The sequence below is a fragment of the Astatotilapia calliptera genome, chromosome 7, assembly GCF_900246225.1.
Source record: "Astatotilapia calliptera chromosome 7, fAstCal1.2, whole genome shotgun sequence".
Taxonomy (NCBI): Eukaryota; Metazoa; Chordata; class Actinopteri; order Cichliformes; family Cichlidae; genus Astatotilapia; species Astatotilapia calliptera.
In genome coordinates this window covers 44,317,711-44,331,245 of record NC_039308.1, presented here as the reverse complement: position 1 = coordinate 44,331,245, position 13,535 = coordinate 44,317,711, and the positions used below count along the sequence as shown (strand labels likewise).

At 39.1% G+C, this 13,535-nt stretch overlaps 1 protein-coding gene across 9 annotated transcripts in view; it reads right to left on the bottom strand.

Annotated features, from left to right (window-relative positions):
* Positions 1–476: 476 nt before the first annotated feature.
* The window catches only part of cep290 (centrosomal protein 290), a 41,890-nt gene continuing 28,831 nt past the window's right edge, over positions 477–13,535 (bottom strand). For 5 of the 9 annotated variants that reach the window (XM_026174995.1, XM_026174996.1, XM_026174997.1 and 2 more), the window contains 15 exons: positions 10,350–10,571; positions 9,758–9,880; positions 9,118–9,260; positions 8,797–8,952; positions 8,005–8,128; positions 6,760–7,533; positions 6,381–6,515; positions 5,493–5,579; positions 5,177–5,341; positions 4,948–5,070; positions 4,624–4,793; positions 4,159–4,300; positions 1,447–1,520; positions 1,250–1,344; positions 477–950 (listed from right to left, as the gene is read on the bottom strand). In XM_026174995.1, coding sequence (XP_026030780.1) covers positions 706–950; positions 1,250–1,344; positions 1,447–1,520; positions 4,159–4,300; positions 4,624–4,793; positions 4,948–5,070; positions 5,177–5,341; positions 5,493–5,579; positions 6,381–6,515; positions 6,760–7,533; positions 8,005–8,128; positions 8,797–8,952; positions 9,118–9,260; positions 9,758–9,880; positions 10,350–10,571 — 2,778 coding nt within the window. In that variant the 3' untranslated portion in view covers positions 477–705. Of the gene's footprint in view, positions 951–1,203; positions 1,345–1,446; positions 1,521–4,158; positions 4,301–4,623; positions 4,794–4,947; positions 5,071–5,176; positions 5,342–5,492; positions 5,580–6,380; positions 6,516–6,759; positions 7,534–8,004; positions 8,129–8,796; positions 8,953–9,117; positions 9,261–9,757; positions 9,881–10,349; positions 10,572–13,535 lie in introns of all 9 variants that reach the window. The other 4 variants (XM_026175001.1, XM_026175002.1, XM_026175004.1 and 1 more) reach the window with 2 other exon arrangements.

Sequence of the window (13,535 nt, the reverse complement as noted above, 5' to 3'; positions counted from 1 at the left end):
CATAAAACTGAGCTCTTTACAACAAAGGCTCTCAGTAGCCGCACAGACACCAGTAGTTTTCCCTCACTCTCGCGTCCTCGTGTGACGGATTGTTTTCATCTTCATCTAAAATAAGTGCTGGTTGACTATTTTCATTCTCTCTCTCTCGGATTGTTCTGGTTCAAACTGGAAACGTTGAACTGAAGCCAGTTCCAGTGCGCTGCTAACTGAACTCGATGCGGTGCAACCGTGTGACGTCACTACCCAGAGTACATTGAGAAGTAAATAACAATGGCGGCCTACTGGTAAATCGGTTTTATATAAAATGTGCTTAAAAGGAAAACATTTGGCATATTTTAATACCACATATGTTATTGAAAGCACAGTGCATATTTTAGCACAAACATGTCTTAATAGCCGGGGTTCCCTTTAAAAATGACCACTTTATATATACTGTATCCCAAAACTCATCTGTTGCTAAGTGAAGAATGAATGAATAAATATTAACATTTTATTCAACAATTTTTTATTTGACAGAATACAAAAGTGACTTACAGTACACAGAAAAAAACTTTCATGTTACGTACAAATTTACATTCTCACAACAATAAGTTAGTATTCACATATTAACACAAAAATATTGTGTCATTTCATTGTTAAAAGGAAACTCCTTCCTCAAAATTTCCAAGGAATGTGACTGTAAAAGCATGACTTACATACCACACATTAAGTGATAGACACACTGGGCACTTCTGCCTTTACCCCAAATTGTTGACACACTTTTTTCAGCTGCTCCTCCAACAGAACATTCTTCTTCACCTCTAAGTTGTAGTTATATTTCAGGTCTTCGATTTCATCAAAAAATGCTGGGTCAAAGTTCTCCAGTTCTTTTTTCAGCTTCGTGACCTCAGCTTGAAGTTTGGTTTTTTCAGTTTCAGCTGCCTGCAGAAGCTTTTTGAGTTTCCCATAATCTATGGACACAAGAAGAGAAACCATCATGATTCTTCCTTAGACAGTACTGTACCTCATACCTATCAAGGTGTTTGTTAAGATGGCGCATATATATATATATATATATATATATATATATATATATATATATATATATATATGTGTATATATATATATATATATATATATGTGTATATATATATATATATATATATATGTGTATATATATATATATATATATATATATTTTAAAAAAAAAAAAAAAGTCCCAACCTCCCTCAGATTCACGCTGACAAAACAGTGTAGCTGGAAGACTCGCCTAGTTTAGATGTCGTCTCGCCGTATCGTTCACTGTATTCTTGCATCCTTCGTTTCATTTCTTCATTCTCTTTTCCCAGCTGAGTGCTGGCCAGTCTTCACATACATGACATGTAGAGTTTAGTCAAAAGCAAAATGTAAAGTTGAATGTTTCAGACAAAGGAAAAAAAAAAAATTTTCATGCGAAGTTTAACGTACCGGATTTCCTGGAAGGCCTTGCTGCTTCCTGCATCACCTTTTCCAGCAGCAGGAAAGGTTTTTAACACGTCAGCCTAAGAATGACAAACTGATAGTATCAATCAAATACAGCACCTAAAAAGACAAAACATTTTGTCACAGACATAACCGTGTTACATCATAGATTTTGTCATCTCTTTTTTCCACAGAAAAAAGAACGATAACTACTAAAAACTAAAGCTTCCCTTGAAAACACGACAAAATGTCAAGGAAAATAAGATGTGTTATGAACTGTGGAGCAACTCTAAAAACACAAACTTTTACACTTTATATTTTATTTCACTTAAGCAACTTTAGATTTCATGTACTATAATCTTATGACATTAAAACTAAATGATGCTTTTGTCAAAATATGATTAAAACTACAAAAAAAATTTGCTGTCCAAATTAACTTAACCCTCTACTGCATAGCGTTGCCCTGAGGCAACAAACCACATTTTCATCCTTTACACTGGCCCTTCAAATAATGCTACCAGGCACATCTCTTTCCAATAAAATGAGTTGAAGGTGGTGTGACTTTCATGGGGGGGGGGCTTTCTGCAAGGTGCACTACATGAGACATCTCATTAGGAGGCAAGATAAAGATCACTATTTTACATGTTTATAGTGAAATAAATGTATATTAAAAATACTTGTATGTGCATGAATATGTGAAGAAGAATATTTGATTGTTCTACTTTTTAAATTTCATTTATACAGTAAAACTGTTAATTTTCATTCATTGCCTCAAGGCAACACTGCACAGTTAGCCCAATTTTTTTCAGGTAATATAATGCATTTGCATATGTGTGTAGAGATGTGTTTGTGTGCATTTATATGATCATAGTCAATGTTTTTACTTCACAATCTACTCATAATTACAGAACATGGATGTAAATACCTTTTATGGAAGGAAACCAAGGGAATGTGCACTTTCTGTCCTCAGAAAGTGAGGACAGTGAGCTTTCAGGGAGTGACAGTGAAGTAGAGTGGATGCCTGAATGAGGTTTAAGGGACACTTAGGAGCTCAGGGGTCAGTTGGTAAAGTAACTGTGTCTGTGTGTGTGTGTTAGTGTGTGTGGTTGTGTATTATTTATTGTTGTGGGGACACAAATTTGTTTACCGTATTTCCCGGACTACAAAGCGCACCTAAATATTAGCCGCACAAGCTAAAATCAGGGGAAAATCCTGTTTTGTACATACATTAGCCGCACCTGACCAAAAGCCGCAGGTGTTTCAATGTTGACTTATCATATGTAAGAGAATATGCACAAAGGGAATTGTCAGGAAAGAGATGGGTACATATTTGCACATGTAGTACATAACAGTAACCTACAGCACACCAGAAAAATAGATTCGGACTACCTTTTAGGCTCAGGTGCAGTGACACAGCTTTAACAAGAAGAAAAGTCAGTCATTCACCACCATCTTTCTCTTCTTCCTGCGCACTAAAACCACCAAAGTCCTCTTCTCCAGTGTCGGATACAAACAGGCTCAGGATGGCTTCGTCATCCACTCTTCTTCTCTCCTTCGTTGTCACTTTCAAAACCAAAGAAATCCTCATTGTCAGTGTCAGAGTCGAACACCCTCAGAAGGGCCGTGGCGGTGTCCTCCTCTCCATCATGCAGCAGTCCAGCCCTTCAAAATCCGTTGGTGATCGTGGATGTTTTCACACTTTTCCACGCTGTCAGAATCCACCGGTGGAGTTGGGCATAACTTGCTTTTTGGGCATAACTTGCAAGTTTATCGCCGCTCATCATCCACGCCTCCTGCTGAATGCGTAGCGCTACTTTGAAGTTTGTTTTTCGCGCTACTTCGTACGGCACTACGTTGCCTGGCGGACGGACATGTGACTAACATACCACTCTTGAACCCCGATCCTTCCGCCAGGCAACGTAGTGCCGTACAACAGCGGAACACACAAAACAAATCGTCTTACGATATGACAAAAATCACGGACAATCCATAGAAAAGCCGCACCTGACTAAAAGCCGCAGGGTTCAAAGCTTGTGCAAAAAGTAGCGGCTTATAGCCCGACATTTACGGTACACACTCACATTGTGAGGTCTCGCCTACTTTATGGGGACAAATTGCAAGGTAAATCATTATATTTTAGGGTGAAGACTTGAGTCAGGGTTAGGGTAAAGTTCAGGCAGGGACTTGTGATGGGTAGAGTCAGGATAAGTCTCCAGGAAATTAATGTAAGTTAATTTAAGGTCCCCAAAAGTGATGGAGAAACAACGTGTGTGTGTGCGCACGTGCGTGCATGGGGTTAGGGTCAAATGTTGGATGTATTTTGGTGTTTTATTGTTCTGTGAAATGTTTACATAGTTTATTTGTTGTTTATTTATTTGTTCATCCTTGTTGTACTAATGCAACTTATTATAGAATAACTTGGCGTTTTACTACCCTTGTCGCACAGTGTTGCCTTGAAGCAACAAACCAATATCTGTTTGGGGGGGGGCAAGGTGTCAAATTTTATGATTGATATATTATTAGGGACCCTAAAGCTCCCCAAAAATTAAAAAGTCATGCAGTAGAGGGATAAGATGCTGGATTAAAAACAGCCTGGGTAACAACAAGAAGTTTGAAAAATGGACATTTTTGGTCAGTATCTGCTTACCAAAGATTGTCATGACTTCTAGATTCAGCACTATCTTAAATAACAGGAACACATTTTAAAGTTTTTGCCACCTGATCCTCGAGTTGTCGTATTGTTATCTGAGCTCTCTCCTCCCGCTCTGTCATCTCTTTCAGATGTTGTTTGAGTTCAGACAGTCGGATGTTCTTTTGGGAGAGTTCCTTCTCCAGCTCCTTCATCTTGTTCTCAAACATCCTGCACAAATAGAAGTCAAATGACCATCAGATCTCAAATTGTGTCCAAAGTAAATAAACATGCTGTTTGTTAATATTGTCTTATTAAAGCTTGAGCATGAGACTGACGTAAATGAGCAGCCTTTATTACCAAAGAGTTTGCATAATGTTGACTAAGCCTGTTAGCGACAGTCTATTTCGCAGCATACCAGAGTTTGAATCCCATGGGCATGATAATGATTGTGCATTTAAGTCACACGCTGCTGATTTAACCTGCTGCACAACCCTAAAGCTTACAAATTACTTTTAAGTGCCCTTTTCTGGAAGACTATTGGTTTTGTTGACCTGGTTACCACAGATGACCTCATGGTCTTAGTGTCCAACCCCTCTGTGATGGGCCTGGACAGAGCTTCCCTCAGTCTTTGCTTGATGTCTTCCAGCTCTGCCTCAAGCTTCTCATTTGTCACTTCTAGTGTCATCTTGGTCACTCTCAGCCTCTCTGCAGCCTCCATTTCCTTTTACAGTGACACACATTTTCAAGCATAGCCAAGAGACAAAAACAAGCATTTAGACTTTTTTGATTGGTTTTTTTTTTTTTTTGGAATAATTAATTCTGCCCCGACCCAACTTCATTAAAACGAACTTATAATAAGTCATAGAAGACGTTACCCTTTTAATCTCCTTTCGAAGACGTTCATTTTCAATCACTATTTTCTCCAGTCCTTTGGTTTTGGATTCAAGTTTGGAATTCAGCTCAGTTTCAGCCTCACGCTTCAGTGTTTCAAAGTCGGCCTGGAAAACAGCGCTTACTGTAAGCTGCAGTCACGGAACAGAGATGCTAAATAAACCTTCCCAAAATAACGTTTGTGATGTGTAAGGTGACACAGGCGTTGGCAACCTTTAGCTTAATATTTTCTTTCTCCAGGGCAGTGACTTTGTCTTGATTCACAGTGGCACTGGATTTCTTCAGTGCTTCATTTTCCCGCTGCACCCTCTCCACTACCTTCTTCATCAATCCAATCGTCTTCTCGAGCTCAGGCACCGTTTTACCACTGTGACCACCCTGATGAGGATCACAGAATAAATAACGTATTAGATCAGAACTAGTTCATTTTTTTGTAAACTGTGTTTCAAGGTGATTCTGCTTTAATTCCTATGTACAGATTTATTTTCAGTTGTTTTAAAGATTGTGTAGGCAAAGAAAAAAAACATACTCCACGTATATGAGCCAGCTTTTTTTCTGCCTCTGTCTTTTCCTTTTTCAGTGCGTTGCATATCTCCTTAAGGTCCGCAACTTGATTCTGTAGGGAGCAAAAAAACAAAATACCTTTGGCAAAAAAACCCCAAAAAACTACTTCCAGTGTTTCCAAATCAAAGTATTAATTCAATAGATTTGCTCCATTCTTTTAAACCTCTTAATGTGGTGCTGAAAGAAAAAATTATGCTACAGATGAAATCACTTTTTATTAAAGCAAACTTTCATACTTTTTATGTATTTTTGTAAATGGTCTATTATTAAAGCAATTAAGGCAAATGCGTTTAATGAAGAGGTAAACTCTCCAGGTGCCATCAATAGTCTTCTTCCACGGGGCGATCGTGGCTCAAGAGTTGGGAGTTTGCCTTGTAATCGGAAGGTTGCCGGTTCGAGCCCCGGCTCGGACAGTCTCGGTCGTTGTGTCCTTGGGCAAGACACTTTACCCGTTGCCTACTGGTGGTGGTCAGAGGGCCCGGTGGCACCAGTGTCCGGCAGCCTCGCCTCTGTCAGTGCGCCCCAGGGTGGCTGTGACTACAATGTAGCTGCCATCACCAGTGTGTGTGAATGGGTGGATGACTGGATATGTAAAGCGCTTTGGGGTCCTTAGGGACTAGTAAAGTGCTATATAAATACAGGCCATTTACCATTCTTTATATTTTAAAATTATAGTTCTCACACAGGAAATGTTTCCAGTCAGAGCTTTCTGCCAAACTGGCTCTCCCAGATCTGCAGCTTGTAACATTTATTAAAAAATATATATATATTATGGATGTATGTATGTTTTCATATATCCATAGCGCTCGTGTTGAACTGATCAGCTACCTCAGTCTAATTGGGTAATGTCTACCTTGAGCCTCGGCAGGTCTTTGTTGGTCTGCTCCAGCTGAAAGCGCAGCTCCAGGTTCTCAGAGGCCAGCTTGAGGTTTTCTTTTTGGCGGTCCTGCTCTCTCTCTGATGGAGTATTGGTGCCTCGTCCTGAAGTCTAGAGGACAGCAAGGGCACAGAGTGAGCCAGGTGGAAATAAAGGTTATCAAATTAAACTGAAACAAAATATTGCAAAGGGAGTGCAGAAACCACTGGGAACATCGAGTCCATGATCGACGGTGTGAGGGAAAGAAACAACTGCACACTAAAAAGCAAGCCATGGCCTAATCTTTGCTCTTCCATGTCTAATGCTATCACAGCATTACCACTCTAGCAGGGTGACTACAGAAGCCTTCAGATACCTTTCGACAGCTCACAGATTTGCCTTCACGTTTTTGTACTTCATGATCCATCTTGTTCCTGATGAAGTGTTTGGTATGAATAGAGCTGGGGTCCTCATCTTCATGTAATGGATTTTCCACAGTTGCATTCTTTGTTGTTTCATGTTTCTGTGTAACCCATTCGTCCACCTGCTGTGACTTCTCTGATGCGATTCCCACATCATAATCATTATCATCTGTATTTTGATAGTCTTGGTCGCCAACAGCCTCTTTATTTGGCGCTTCACTCATTTCATCATCTGTAACTGCCTCTGCTGGAGGAGGTGATATAACCGATCCCGGTCTTCCTGACAGTTCATCAGGCTCGCTTGCCTTTGTGGCCTGTTCTTCTTCCTTGTCTTCAGGTGTATGAACTTTAGAGCCACAATGAATTTCTTCTGTGCCTTCTAAATTGTCACCTTCACTTTGTTTCTCATCATCTTCAGCATTATCAGTTCTAAGATCTACTTCTCTGGTCACATCTGGTTCGAGATAGCCTGGAGCTTCAGAGCTTGGTTGCGCTTGTTTACTGTGAACATCATCTGCTTCTGCACAGCTGGTCTGGGTTTCTCTGTTCACCCAATGCTGCTTTGGCTCCCTCTGTTGGTCAAAGGTATCTTCAGCAGTTTCAGTGCTAAGAAGGCTTCTGCAGGATTCGACAGGACAGGAACCTACATGCTCTTCACATGACCCATTGTCCACATCAAAAGTAGCAGAACGAATCTCTCTTAGAGTCTGAGAAGAGATGCTTTTTCCCTTCGTGGACAAACACAGTTAAATGAAAGACGTGTATTAAGAAAACAGGACGTAAAAAAGGGTGAATGCAGAAATGAAATTAATTTTAACAAACCCCCTTTCATTATGTTATTTCTGAAAAGTAACAGGCAAACCTCGGCTTCTGCTTAAGGTCCATACTCATAAATAAGAGTAAAAAAATCTTCCAATTAGAGCTGCCAATGACAATAACATATAAACAGATGTTTACTTGTACACCCATGCCCTTATGAATAGCAACCAAAGAAATTAATTGACAAAATAATGGCCTTAACATTAAATCCCATGTTCTGTGTGGCCAACAAACGCAAAGTTAAGAATAATGAATTTAAAATGACATAAAATGAGTAAAACCAACAAATTTCCATATTTCAAAGTTGGAAGCTGCCCTTTCGCTTGATGAAATTCTTACATTATCTTATTTGTTGATCTCAGAGTCAAATAAATACTTACAGAAGGTCTTGATGGAGATTCTTTGATAACCTGGCTCTCTAAGGAACGGAGTCTCTCCTCCAGGAAGCGGTTTCTCAGCATCATATCCTCAATGGCACCGTCACGCGGTAAAGCCTGTTGCTGTCTGTACATCGAGTAAGAAAACAAAAGCCTCGGTTTGGACTATGTAAAGCTGCTCTATCAGACAGAATCTACAATTACCAACAGTTTACAAGCACTGAAACGTATAGTTGTACAGGCAAAAGCAAGGACATCAGTGCTCGAGTGGCATCATCTTTATGTATCCATGCACACATGAACTTGATTTAGGTTTGCCATATTAATCCTGGATATTTCTTAATTAAAAGAGTGTATTTGTGGTTAACTTTACAACATCCAGCTGCATAGTCTTGAAATCTGAATATGATTAGTGTAAGCATGTTTTTTCATAACTAATCCACTGGTGTTTTGGTCAATCTTTACAGTGTATGTTTGTAATTAGTTTTATTATATTATTATGTTTATTACTGCGTATTTATTACTAAAAGAATTCATTGTGTGTTTTAATTCTCCAATTAGTTCATGTGTACTGCCTCTTTTGTGTAAATGTAATTTAACGGCACACTACAGATAATATTGAATTTTGTGTATGTGATTCAGATTCTTTTATTGTTTCGTAAAGTTATCATGTTCCAAGAACGGCCTCCTCTCCATCAAGAAGAGAAAGAGACGAAGACGAAGCCTAGAAAACTATAAACATGCCCGCATTAATGCAATCTACACGTTAGGACATTTGAACAGCCTGACAGATACTTTATAGTGAGAATCTCTGTCTCCAGGTCTGAATTCCTCTTCTTCAGCTCCTCCATCTCCTTCTCCATCTCAGTGGATCGCACGCCCACCACCTGATCAGCAGTGACCCCTCGAGCCTTCAGCTTTTTCTGCAGTGCACTCTTCTCTTGTTCCAGCCTATAAACGCAAAAAGACACAAGAAGCAAATAAAATGAATTAAGTGACAGTTCCACTGACACATTAACGTCTTCTACATCCACACAAGTGCCTCTGGGTTTTAGACAGAAAACACGAAGAGAAGTAGGTCAGCAAAGCCTGTTTGTGTGTGATGTCCAAACTAACCTGGCATAGAGGTCTTTAAGAGTGCTGAGCTGTTTTGAGAGGGATTCATTCTCTCGTTCCTTCTCCTTCAGTGAATTTTTGACCTTCTCCATCTTGGCCTGCCATTTCTTGCCCTCCTCCCATCGCACAATTTCTTCTTTAGTCTGTCCAACATGCATTAAATCACTACATGTACACCATATTAATATTAATAATATATTAAAAGGCTGCAGAAAACAACAGTCCTTTTCAGTCGTGTCCCAAAAGGCCATCGGGGAGCCACTGAGATTAAACACATTCGCAAGGGAAGGTTTTCAAATGACAAACGGCAACTTTGGGCAGCAGATTTGGTCGAAGTTCCTTCAGAGATCAGTGCAACCCTTACAAACAAATGCTTTCTTCCAAATATCTTGTTCTGCTTATTGATAAAATAACAGGGCTGGTTGCAAACTGATGTTATTTTGCACTAAAAAAGAAAGAAAAACCACAACGACTATACTGACTCAGTTTCAAGTGACTCTTCTCTAATATGTGCCTCTTTTTCAGGATGTGTATAGCCAGGAAAAGAGCAAAATATCGCTGTACTATTTGGCACCGGTCACTGCACCACCTTGAAAACAGGGCCCAAAATATTTGATGCCGACTGAATTGATGTTCATACCTTTCCGTGATCGTCTTTGACATGTTTTATTTCAGCTCTTTTCTCCAAGTCAGACTCCAGTCTCCAGATCTTCTTCTGCAGATTCTCAATAGTTGGTCGCTTTCCATCTGCTTCTCGTTGGCTCTAAAAACAAACACGAAAGCACCTTTTCTCAGACAGGTACATAAATGGAGATGGAAACGTTTCTGTTTAGGTTAGGGTCACGGTGGGGAGTTTTGGTTAATATAAATTATAGCCCAAGTCCTGAGATAAACCTGAAACTTAACTTACAAAAAACTCCTACATGGTACTGATCCACGAGAATATTTAAAGAATTAAATCAGTTCTGACATACGAGCTTTGTGACATGTGAGATTCCATTCTTGATGAATGCTTCAGTTTTTGCCACAGATAAGCAGGACAGGGTTTGGATGTCTCTTATCTCGTGTTTTATCACCTGCAAGGTCTGAATATGACGCCTAAACGAAAGCATGTGGTCGCACATCAGCATGAGGTTTCAATGTAACACATAGCTTAGATTCTAACAACAACAAGTAGCGGCTCAAAGCAACCTGATGTGGTTTGTGATTTCGCACTTTCTGGAGGCACTAACTTGAAGAGCGCTGGTGAGCCTTTTGATTTGCTGCTTGAGTTCCTCGATTTCTTGTTCTTGCGCCTCCTTCTCAGCTTGCAGACGCCTTTGGGTTTTCTGAGCTTTCTGGATGTCTTGGTTCAGCCTGTCCACTTCCTCTTTCAAGGAGCTCTCGCGGCCTCTGGCTGATTTGGCAGACTCCTTTGCAGCTTGAAGTTCTTCACTGAGTTCTTGCATTCGCACCTTTGGGGAAAGAAAAAGAAATTTTAAATCTTTTCCGATTCAAAAAGTCTGATATTATTTCCATTCTCTTGATTTTGTGGCCAAAATCAGCATTTTGTTTTGTTCTATAGAGCAACATTTTTCCTCAAATCAATTAAAACACATAAAGGTTTCATAGTATTGTGCTGGGTGAAGTTTACTTTAATACCACAAATACTGTGTCAATCACACACAATGTTCTTTAAGTGTAAATAACGACCAGTATGGAAAAACGGCTGCATTTCCCTAAACAAATACGATTATGAATAACGTTTAGATCATCTAAATTTTTTCCCCCTTAATCAGTTGAACTAAATCATGATAACTTTTTTCTATCTACTACCTTTATAAATCACACTGAGCCTCCCATGAGGACGTTAATGGTAATTAATGATGGGAGGAAGGGTTGGTTGAGGCTAGCCAGATGTCAAACATGCTGTTTATGCAATAAGCCCAGTGCAAGCAGCTTGTTCACCAATTTGATCTTTGGTTAGTTCCTATTCAAAAGCATCAGGTTGTGACTGTATAAGCCTGGCTCCTAAAACTGAGTGAATGATAAAAAATGCAATCAAATCAGAATGCAATGATTTTGAGATCATCTACAAATCTATACCATATAAAAATACAACCAGGACCAAATATTAAATATGAAATTGACAGTTTTTTTTGGTTTTTTTAAGACCAACATGTTTAAAAAAGGTTGGAGCAGGGACATAGTTTCCACTGTCTGGTATCTGGTTATTGTAGTTCTAAAAGCAAATTGTTTTTCCATATTTGCTTGATAATGTGTCATACGATACTAAATGTTGGTGATGGGTTACAGGTCTGGAAAGTAAAGACCGGAAAGAGATGCTGTTGTAATACACGCAGAATCTCTTTGGCTTTGTTTCCCTAAAATGGCCAGAATACTTGGCATCCAATTATTTCCAGAATCCGTTTGATTGGTCAGGGTACATGTCACGGAGCAGTGTGCTGTGATGCAGGTAGGATAGAGGGCCCAAATGCAGGACTCAAAACCAAGAAGTTAACTTAAAGTGCAGTTTATTCACTGGGGTGACTCATCAGAGAAATAAACATTACTCAAACACGACCAATAAATGGTGAACACGAAACTAGACACTAGACTGGAACCTAAAACAAGATAACACACAGGAACAGAACCAAGAACATGAATGAATTTCAAACACAGCACAGGGAGGAAGTGGACGTCAATGACCCGACACAGAGCAGGGAAAACGCAGGGCTTAAATACACACTGGGATATCGAGGGCATGAGACACAGAAGGGGAGCACAGCTGGGAGAGATTAGGGCTAACGAGACAGGGGGAGCAAAACTAGACACACTGACATGAGACAAACCTTCACAATAAAACAGGAAACAAGAAACCACCACACAAAGACGGAGACTAGACGCAGAACCTAAGAACTAATCCCCTAACAAACATAAACTAAAACATAGAATACTAATAATAATCAACAATGCACAAGAGTCAATACAAAATACAAAATTAAACCAAAACATGAGAAACTCAAAATGCTGGGTCAAAACTGACCCAGAACCGTGACAGTACGGGACAGTTTCCTCTCTTTCCCAGTCCATCTTCAATGAGCTCAGGCTCAGAGAACATGAAGGCAGTCTAGGATGTTGTTTATAAACATAATTTATAAATATCTTTTCCTTTTTTTTAAATCTAATCTTATGAACCTTTAGAATATTAAAAGTATTAAAGTGATACTCTTTCTCTTCACCAATATAAACTAGTAATACATTTTTGGTTAAGGTAAATAAAAAAATACAGAAATGATCATTGTCCATCAGATTGCCAGAAGGAGAAATGTGATTTATCAGTCCAGATAACACGTCTCCACTGCTCTAGAGTCCAGTTGCAGCATGCGTTACATCGCTGCATCTGATGAAACAAGTTCCATGAAGGTGCATGCTGCTTTTTGCTAATCTGAAGGCCACAAGTTTGCATGCCTAGATGCTTGATGTTATACACCTGTGGCCGTGAAAGTGATTGGAACACCTAAATTCAATGATCTGGATGGGTGAGTGAATACTTTTGGTAATATAGTATATCTTTCTTTGCATAGTATTGCTTTGAGTCTAATTTGCGGATGCAGAAACAAACTTTGATCATTAACACTGGTTTTCAAAAGTGTTCATGAGCCATGCTGTGATTACTTCCATCTAGGAGGATATATTTTTGGTAGCATGTTATTCTGTTTGTTGGTAAACACAATGGCTATGTAGGGGTGTAGAGTGGGGTAATGTTAACAATCCATTAAAATTTGCCTTACACCCACCAAAGTGTTCAAGGTCAACTTAATGATTTATTGGTCAAATATTGACAAAAAAGCCTTATAACACAATAAAACTGTGAATCTTACAAATGTGGTGTTTATTGTCAATAAATAAAAGCATCATATAAATATTTAAAATATGGCACATTTGACCTCTCCGTCAACGTCAACCAAATTATCTGTAAGTCAAACTGAAAATGTTATATAGAGCTATTTAAAACTATGTTTCTTGGTTCCATTATCTGCATTGACAACATAAAGGCATATAAGAACGATATATGGAGATTCTAAATAATCAAAGTAAACATCTGTCATGCTGCCCTGTCTGATCTATACTACACTACTAAACTTACTTTTAAAAATTATTCCCTCAAAAGTAAATTCTGCCCAGAGAGTGAGCTGTCTTGGCAGACGTTTGCATTCTCTAATTGTTTCTTGTTTCCACCTGAGAGGCCAGAAGATTGCAGAAACTCTTTTAATAACCAGTTTCTTAAGATTTCTCCAGATTCTCAAACTTTTCTAATATTATTTACCATGCTTGACAAAAAATCTTTCCTTTTTTACTTCTGAAACACAGCCTCAAACAACATCTCCAGAAAGCTCATTTCATTGTTTGTTTTACCATCTGTTGTGGCCAATTTA